Here is a 10,070-nt window from a genome sequence, read left to right on the forward strand (position 1 = left end):
ACTTTGATAAAGAACATCTAAAAAGCCAACACAGTTCTGGAAAAACATTCTTAGGACAGATGAAACCAAGATCAACCTCTACCAGAATGATGGCAAGAAAAAAGTATGGAGAAGGTGTGGAAAAGCTCATTATCCAAAGCATACCACATCATCTGTAAAACACGGTGGAGACAGTGTGATGGGTTGGGCGTGCATGGCTGCCAGTGGCACTGGGACACTAGTGTTTATTGATGATATGACACAGGACAGAAGCAGCCGAATGAATTCTGAGGTGTTCAGAGACATACTGTCTGCTCAAAGCCAGCTAAATGAAGTCGAATTGATTGGGCTGCATTTCATGATACAGATGGACAATGACCCAAAACATACAGCCAAAGCAACCCAGGAGTTTATTAAAGCAAAGAAGTGGAAAATTCTTGAATGGCCAAGTCAGTCACCTGATCTTAACCCAATTGAGCATGCATTTCACTTGTTGAAGACTAAAGTTCAGACAGAAAGGCCCACAAACAAACAGCAACTGAAAGCCGCTGCAGTAAAGGCCTGGCAGAGCATTAAAAAGGAGGAAACCCAGCATCTGGTGATGTCCATGAGTTCAAGACTTCAGGCTGTCATTGCCAGCAAAGGGTTTTCAACCAAGCATTAGAAATGAACATTTTATTTCCAGTTATTTAATTTGTCCAATTTACTTTTGAGCCCCTGAAATGAAGGGATTGTGTTAAAAAAATGCTTTAGTTGCCTCACATTTTTATGCAATCGTTTTGTTCACCCCACTGAATTAAAGCTGAACGTCTGCACTTCAACTGCATCTGAGTTGTTTCATTTAAAATTTATTGTGGTAATGTACAGAACCAAAATTAGAAAAAAGTTGTCTGTCCAAATATTTATGGACCCAACTGTATAAAAGGGTAGTGGTATAGTCTGGGCACGTCACTGTATATGCCATCTGACCAATTGCATAATAGGGTAGAATGTTTGTTTGGAAAGCCTTTTGCCATTTTTAAAGAACTGAGACAGAAGAGCTCTAACTTAAGTTTTTAACAGCAGTATATGTCTCATGTACAGTATATAGTGAAGTTCTTACTTGCATGTCCAATTAACATAAAACCTATCCCCACTCTCCAGTGCCCTGATCAGCAAGAATGTATCAAAGCAGGAAGGGTAAGATGTAGTTACTGAAATTAAAGGAGAATATTTTATTAATGCCTAATTTTAAAATGGAAGAATAAGAGTATAAACATCAGGAGGAAAGACTGTATAATTTTGATGTAGCAATGTCCTGTGAATGGGGGAGAAAAAACAACAAAAATAATTTATAGGGAGAGCAAAAAGCAAAACATTTTTTGAGATTATGGCTAATTTCAGATCTTACCTTTTTATGCTCTCCATTTAAACCAGTAGTTTATGTTTTAGGCCTGCAGCTCTAATCCTGGATCACATTCAGGTTGACCATATAATGAATCCTGAAGAGCCCAGTGAATGCTGTGCATTGGTCCTGAAGGACACTCAAGTGTTCCTCTTGGTGACATTCATATGTCCACTTAAATATTTTTAAACTTGACAGCTGTCTCTTCAGGGTCTGTCTGTGGTGGTGTGATTTGGAATAACTGTCATGGTATGCTTACGTATCAAGTTTCTTCTTGCATTGGTACTGTAAAAGCTTTCATACTGCTAATGTCAGGGGCCATTCCTCTTTGCCTTCATTTTCAGATTTGTTTACCTTCTCATTACAGAGTTTCTTCTTTTAATGACTTGTGCTATTCATTGTGAAGTTTTTGACTAGAGTAAAAATATTAGTCCCACTATTAAGAGAAATATAGAATCTGCTCATTTAAAATGCATTATCTATTGTTACCATCATAGTACTGCAATGACATTGTTTTCATGCATGCTATACTGTTACCTTTTGTTTTAAAAAAGTTTAACCATTTTTTTTATGTTGCATAAAGGAATAAAATTACAGTGCAAGTCAATGTTGAATTATATACATACCTGCTGGTGTTAAGCAGTGGTAAAATAGTGTATGTTGGCTGAGTAATATTTTATTTGTTGTTCATTTTTTAACTGTTCTTTAACTATCCTGTTCTTATTTTTTACAGGCTGGGCTCGCATCTAAGCCCCAATGATACTGCTTACTATATTACTTCTGACATGTTCTATTTAGAGATTATCCTAAAGTCAAGTGGTGAAGTGCTGGATGTCAGGGTGGCTCATCATGGGGAAGCCCCTGTGGTAAAAAAAAAATAATCATCTTTTTCTAACTAATATAGTTGAACATAAGTTTTGGGATACAAATATTTTACTATTAATTAATTGGTTGTATAAGATTATCAAAGAATGATTTCCAAGAAAACAATGTGTAATCCATCTACTTGTTCATAAAGACATCACAATGAAGAGTATTACAGCAAATGTGGAAACAAGTAATTTGAGGGATGGGAAACATGCCTATGCTGCTGGTTGAGATGTCCTCCGTTTTACAGTTTGCAAGTTCTCTCTGTATTTGTGTGCTTCATCTGAGAGTCTAAAAATGTACTGTTAGGGCTAATTTAGTATTGCCAATCAACCTGGGTAAGTGTGACTTTGTGTCTGAGGCCTGGTTGTTTCCTGTCCTTTATCAGTTGAACTGGGGAGGAGGGGGGCATTGTCGGCACATGAATGTCTTGATTGTCTGTAAGCAATATAGACATCTAAACAGCAGTGTTTACATTAGGAGGGCCTATTCTTGTTCTTTTATTGCTGAAAATAATCCAGGTTTTTACTGTACATAGTGTGGAACTTTCTGTAAGGTTGCTGATGCCTAGCAGTACAGAGTATGGGTAAAGAAGTGTGTATTCTTGCATTAAATATGCATAACAAATATCTCAGACATTTCATGCTTGTGGATTATTAATTTTAGCTTTGACTTCATGGAACCCAAAAGTGGTTTTACACTTTTTAAGTGCAAGCTGAATGTTCTGTTTTCATGTATCTGTGGTGTGTGTGTGTGTGGTGTGGTGTTTTTTTTTTCTTCTGCCCAACAACTGTGAGTGTGCAAATAAAAGAGAAGTACCAAAGAAAGGTTGAGGTGCCAGTGTCCAAAACAAAGAACGAAAATAAGAGTGTGAAGGCACAATATGTGCTTTAACCTCTATGGCTCCTGAAAATAATTGGCTCTTTTGAGCATATCCATCATACAGGTCTGTGTTCCCTCGACTGAGATGCCATCTTCCAGAAGCCCTTGAATTTGTCGTCCAGACTGGAAGAGACATGGTTTAGTTGAGTGGGGGAGTAGCTGAGGTGCCCTCACTGGGTGGTTTCTCAGAGCTACGGAGGAGAAAGGAGGTAGCATTGTTATGATCGTTTTCCCCCGTCTTGCCCCAGTGGGGTATTGCATACCTTTTCTGAGCCCGGAAGGTGATCCTCCGTTACCCACACAAGATAGATTTAATCTATAGCAACAGTTTTGGATACAGTATGTTTGTGGTGACCTGTGTGACAATTTAAAAGGAAAATGAACATACAAAAGCTAAGACAATAGGCACAGAAAGATCATAGTAATTCTAAGTGCTATATACATTTTATGCTTTAAAACTTAAAATCTGTAATTTTGTTTCACTTTCAGGTTTCCAAGGAGCTGACAGAACTTTTAAGGTAATAAAGTTGCTACTTATAATAATAAAATAATGCATTTTATTTATATAGCACCTTTTCCCATACTCAAAGGGATTCACAGAAATTCAGAAAGAACTGGGCATAATACAACATTGGATACAAATAATATCTGCATAAATACTAAATAAAGATTAATACAGGATATAAAAAGGTGAAATAAGTGACAATAAACCATAACAAAATGCAAAAATATGAATATCATAGGAAAACCCCGAACAGATAACACAATTTGTGGTATGAACAAAAATCTTCCTGGGCATCTGGACAAAGTGGTTAAACTGAATGAAGGGTCTGAATGTCACGGTAATTTAAATGCCTTCCTAAACAGATGAGTTTTAAGTTGGCTTTCATTGAGAATTGAGTCAACTTATCTCATTAAGTTGGGGAGTCTGGGCACTACAAAGCTGAAGGCTTTGCCACCCATAGAGTACATGTTAGTTTTTGAGCACATCCAGATTGACAGAAGTGGTGGACGAACAGGAGTGTAGTGATGGAGGAGGTTGTTGATGTAGTCCAGTGCAAGGCCATTTAAAGCTTTGTAGGTTATTAGTAGAATTTTATACTCTATCCTGTAAGACACATGGAGCCAATGAAGGTAATAGCAGGATGGGTGTTATGTGATCACTGTTGCAGATCTATGTAAGGATTCTTGCAGCAAAGTTTTCAACCACCTGGAGCTGGTATAAAAAGATTTAGAAGGGACACCTGCCAGTATATCAGAATATATGACCGAAATTAAAATCTAATTTTCATATTAAAAGTTCATCAGGTCTGATTAACGTACTTTGGAACTATGTCATGATGAACATCTCCCAGAACATACTCCTAATTTGTTACTTGAGATGAAAGCTGCTAACTGCAGTGAGAATTTTCATATACTGTACAGGGAAAGTTTTTTTTTACCTTTAACATCTGTAAGAAATATGCTGACCACATGGTCCTCACACATATACACACACAAACACAGAAGATTAGAATAAGGAAACCCTCTTTCATGAGAGAAACTTACAAAATTTGAAAACAGAGTTGCAGTGGGTTTTTGAATACCTTTTAAATGGAGCTATAAGCAAAGAGGGTCTAGCATATCGGAAAGTGTCTAACTACCTGCTTAACTACTACCCAGCTTTCCACAAAGTAGAACACCTGAAAAAATATATATGGGGCAGTATTACTCCATTCCCGGTTTGTCATTTTACATTAAAAGTAAATATTTCTAATGTGGGTCCAATTTGTACCAAGCAAGGAGAAAATCAAACTGTCTAATGCTTAGTGTTAATGTCATCAGGATTAAATAAATCAAGAATTAAACATATTGTTTTTTGTAGTTCAGTTTGTCCTTAGTGTATATATATACAGTATTAAGTAGCAGCAGACAGATGGGCTCATATCCAGTCACCTTTTAAGGCTATATTTGACTACATTTCAACACAAAGCTTTTTTATGTCACATTTTAAGTCACTTTTTAGTTTACTGCTATGTAAAGCTTCTGCAAATTTCCAGACTTTTAGATTTGCACTTTCAAATCTGCAAAGCTTTGGGAGCTCACTCACCATTGATGATTTACTCATTTAGAATATAGTACTGTAGCAGTAAGGTGATGTGCAGCTTTAGCCATTATGGATGCAATGAGAAGTGAGACAAATGACCCCTTTTATTGGCTAACTAAACAGATTACAATATGCAAGTTTCAAGGCAACTCGGGCCCCTTCTTCAGGCAACTTGCCTGAAGAAGGGACTTAAGCTGCCTTGAAAGCTTGCATATTGTAATCTGTTCATTTAAGTTAATAAAAGGGGTAATTTTTCTTCACTTCTCAGAAGAGAGTACTGTTTAAGTAAGAATTTTCTAGCTCTACAAAGCAACTCCACCTTTACAGAGCTTTTTCCACCAGGAAATCATCACCCAGTTGATCAAATTGCTTTGTCACTGCTTATAGTACAGTGTGTCCTAGCTCTGTGGCAGAATGATGGGGGTGCAGTTTTTATCTTGGAACAGTGTTGCTCAGATGTGCTAGAGTAGGTGTAGAGGAAAGACACGTGGCCATGAAGCACTAATGGAGGAATGGGTTAATTATGCAGGTGCAAATGAGTGATTTGTGCAGCCATCTCTCATTAGCGGTTCTGTGTGTCGGTGAGTGTATCACCTACACTGAAAAATATGTAAAGGCAGACAGAGGAGAAAATATCTATGAAGACAGGTTCCAAAAGGAAAAAAGACAAGATTGGAGAATACAAATGGGTGTCTTGATGGCTGTAGCAGTCTCAAGTGTGTCTCTGAGGATTGAGGAGCATCATCCTGGAGATTGGATCAAGCCTGCTGAACATTGGAAAGGAGCAGGAGTGATTGAAGACTCGGATAAACTCTGTGGGTACTGATGGAGGTGGCAGTGGGGGATGGATGGACTCTGGTGACTCTTGGAAGGTGAATGACAGATGAGGCAGTGGTGCCAACATTCAGGGAGTAGAGGAAATAGAGAGGTCTGCGGGACAGGATATTTTATGAAAGAAGAATAGTTTGGTTTTATTATGAGATTTTAACTATTTATTGATTTTACCTCTTTTGAACTGTCTTATGGCTGAGTATTTATTGACAATTTGAACTGCACCATGACACTTGCATTGTTTAAACATGCACTTTTCACTGTAAACTTTTTGTTGTGTCCTCACTTGCCCTATTCCCATCCTTGGTTACAAACTAATGATGCCCTAGACAATGGATGATGCCCATGTCCGTGGGTGCAGAGCATCACAATACTCATGCACACTGTTAAAGTAATAAAACAGGCCGACTGAATTTCTTCTCCTTGAATGTGTCAAAAAAACAACCACTGTTCTGCAAAAGTTGTGGAACAAAATGAGAGAACCTTTCCCAAATAAAAACACGCATTGTGTTTTCTGAACTAAAATTTTTGCACTAAGAATTAAGGCCAAGGATATGATTTAAGGAATGGCATAAAATGAGTGGACTCTGAAGTTTGTTTAATTTTTGACTAGCCTGAGACCTTGAATCCTGCATGTATAGATATAATAAAAGAGGGAAAAAATAGCATACATAATACACTACTAGAATCTAGACCCTGCTTTTATTTTTGTTTCTTAAAGTTGTGTTTTACAGACATGACAAATGAGCAATCATTTCTAGCAAGGAATTCCATATAGCAGTACCCCACTCAGTTGTATGTTTTCACTCTCAGTTGCTGGATGCAGACAAGGGCTGTTTGATTTTAAGTGCAGCAGCCCATCTTAAGTGAGGACATGTACTCAAAACGGACACTGCCCTAGCAGATTTCTCACTGTTGACTATTCGGGTCTCATATGGGATCCACTCTGGAAAAGAAGAGAGCATTTAATGACAAGGGTGAATGAAATGTGGCTGAAATGAAGAAAAGCTGCTGCAGAAAGTAGATGCCCCCATAGTCTGAAGACTGAGTGGTTGTTAAACAAGAGTTTTAAGGATGTTTTCATTCGGCTTGACTTGCTAAGGTGTTCATATTCCACAATCTGATTCCTCAACCTAAGTTCACATCCAGGCTCCAACTAAGAGGGACACTGAATGAGCTGGCGCTGGTGACAGCAGTATATATACAGCTCTGATTATTTACAAATTATCCAGAAGGGTTAAATGCATTGGAGTAGATTAAGTGTGTGTGTGTTTTTTTTAAACACATTTTGTTCATTATTGTTGTACATTATTATAAATATTTTATGTTCTTTATTGCCCTAGACTATAACCCTCTTGATAATCTTAGTCATATTGTGACTGGTATTATAGTTGAGATTGTCACATCTGTGCTTTAAAAGACTTATTTTTCACTTTATATGTCAGCAGCTCCTAATGGCGGATGTAGACCTTGAACAACTTCCTTATCCTTCCTCATGCTTTTTGTGTGGTTTCCTGTTTTCCCCACTGCATCCTTTTAGGTTGTATATCACCCTTTGTCAAGAGATTTAGCAATATCATAACATTAACCAAAGAATAACAGAATAGTGTTGTGAAACAATTTATTAGCATCTCTTAATTACTATTGTGACAGATAAGGAACGCTTTCGCTCCCTTGAACCCTTGGACACCATGCCAGACACCAGGTAAAAGTCCAGAATGACTTTATTATTAATAATAATAATGTGCACAAAGCACCCTCCACTCCCCAATACTCCTACAAATAACACTAATCAATACACAATAACCAATCCTCCACTCCCAGACGCTTAGCCACCCTGCCTCCCAACTCAGCTCATCGTCTGGGATTTCCCATAGTCCTTTTATATTCCCTAACCCGGAAGTGTTTCCGAACCCTCAGTCCATGTGACTTCTTGGCACTTCCGGGTCAGATCAAAACTCTTCCTTCTGTCCATGTGACTGGGACGTACTTGCGGGGTGTAAGGAAAATAGTCACTGCTCCTCCCTGCAGCGCCTTTTAGCGGCCCCCGTGGTATCCAGCAGGGTTGTAAAGGAAAACTCCAATGTCCATAATTCCCTGCTGGCATTCGGGACACCTCCATGCTGCAGGGAGGGCTCCACCTGGCGGCCTGGGAGTATTGGCCAGGATGAACGGCTGGCCATATCTCCCACTATAAATGATGATAAATACAGTACAGGAATAAATGTCTTCAGATTTGAAGATAGGATTTTGCATTGGTTAGTCTGAATTCCCCCCCTTTCAGAATTGGTGAGATTCAGTAACAAGAGAAAAGAACTTCCTATTCTTAAGTCTAATAACTGAATATTTTATGCCTTTACACTAAATGTGAAACCATTTGTTTTTACAAGACCACTTGCAATTCCACCTGGAGCAAAAAAAGTAAATGCCCCTCAGTCACTGAGGATTCATTGAGTGTTTGACAAATCTAATGTTGCCCTAGCATCACAGTCTGCCTTGTTTTTGCGAACAAATTTTAATTTCACTCTTTGTTCTCCCCTTCCCTTTTATATTCCAAGTTTCCAGAACACTTAAATGTTCAGGTCATTGTATTATTCTAGAGTGCAAGATCCAGTACCAGGGTTTCGTTTCCATTTTTAGCCCAAACCTCAAAAAAAAAAAAGGTTATTGGAATGCATTTGTGAAACTTCATGGCTCACTTTACTCGCTTGACATGTGGAACCTATTAGACTTTTATGAGGGCTTGGTGATGTCATAATCAATGATAAGCTTCAGCCCATGTTGAATATCAATCAACAAAGGTGGACACACTGTTTCAGGGTTGGCATAAGATAATATAAAGGGAAACACTATTGTTCCCTTTATTTTTAAATTTCTTACCAATCTTTCAATTCATTGCTTCCATTTGATATGATCAATTTATAAGTATAGCATCACCTTTAGCTTACTGGTTTGTAGGGGAGCAATACAGTTTGTATGTTTGTGCATGTATGTATTGTTTTTATTAAAAAAAAAAGTACTTCTACAATTGATGACCAGACTGTCAATGTGTTTGAGAGTCAATTTCTATTTGATAGGGTTAGCCTAAATCCTACCTAACTTCTTACCAAAAAATTGAAAGTCCTTTTGCAAATTCCACTTTGTCTAACTATGAAGTCGCATGAGGCCAGAATCTATTCCTGCAAAGCCGGCTAGAAGGCAAGAATTGACCTGGACTGAACACAAGCCAATTATGGACAATATTCCTTTTCTCACACAAACTCCACCACACCGGCTCAATCTACAGTTGCCAATTAATCTAACCTAAATGTCTTTGATGTGGAAGAATTTGAAGAACCACACTGGCAGGTGAGGAGCATGCCATTTTTACACAAATCATAAACAGGCTAGGATCTGAATTAAGCAGCTGTGAAGCAGCCGCATATACAAACACAAATATATGAATTGGGACATAATTCAAACCAAATACCCTAGAGTTGAGACCACAGTGCTAATCATTTTGTCACCTTGGCATCCACTGTTAAAATTTATCCCTTTTAATTAGAGGGAGCTGGCAGGGGCCTTAATATTTCCCCATGTGATTTGTTTTATTATCTACTGTAGCAACTGCTGTACTGCAACTACTATATTACTTACTGTAGCAACTGTATAATTGAATAAGGAACACTGGTGTTTTGGATCTCAGAAACAGAAGAGCAGCTTCTCTGTCTGATACTGTGTGTGTTACATGCCATGACAGAATGGGAGGGAAAAAAAAAGGCCAGCAATTGTGGCTGACTTTGTCATACCTGTTAACTCTTCATGCAGCATCAGCTCCTTGAGGCAAGACACTATTGGCTATCCAGTAAAGGGGCAAGCTCAGCTGTGCATGAAAATCAGTACACGGTTGTATAATCTGGCATGCCCAATGATTTTTTTTTTTTTTTCAGTCATGTAAACTAACCTGGACAGGCAATGAGATTAGCAACAATAGTGTGCAAGTGTGACACATTCTATGAATAGAAGCAGCATATTGTGACATCGGCTTTAGTTAGCAATCTC

The 10,070-nt window shown here is 38.2% G+C and overlaps 1 protein-coding gene across 1 annotated transcript in view; it reads left to right on the plus strand.

The window, feature by feature from the left end:
- Positions 1–3,634, plus strand: part of zgc:111976 (uncharacterized protein LOC553663 homolog) — a 45,035-nt gene extending 41,401 nt beyond the window's left edge. Inside the window, exons 5-6 of the mRNA XM_051928778.1 lie at positions 2,097–2,229; positions 3,602–3,634. Of these exons, the coding sequence (XP_051784738.1) occupies positions 2,097–2,229; positions 3,602–3,634 (166 nt within the window). The remainder of the gene's footprint in view (positions 1–2,096; positions 2,230–3,601) is intronic.
- Positions 3,635–10,070: the final 6,436 nt, after the last annotated feature.

This window comes from Erpetoichthys calabaricus, chromosome 6 (assembly GCF_900747795.2).
Source record: "Erpetoichthys calabaricus chromosome 6, fErpCal1.3, whole genome shotgun sequence".
Classification (NCBI taxonomy): Eukaryota; Metazoa; Chordata; class Cladistia; order Polypteriformes; family Polypteridae; genus Erpetoichthys; species Erpetoichthys calabaricus.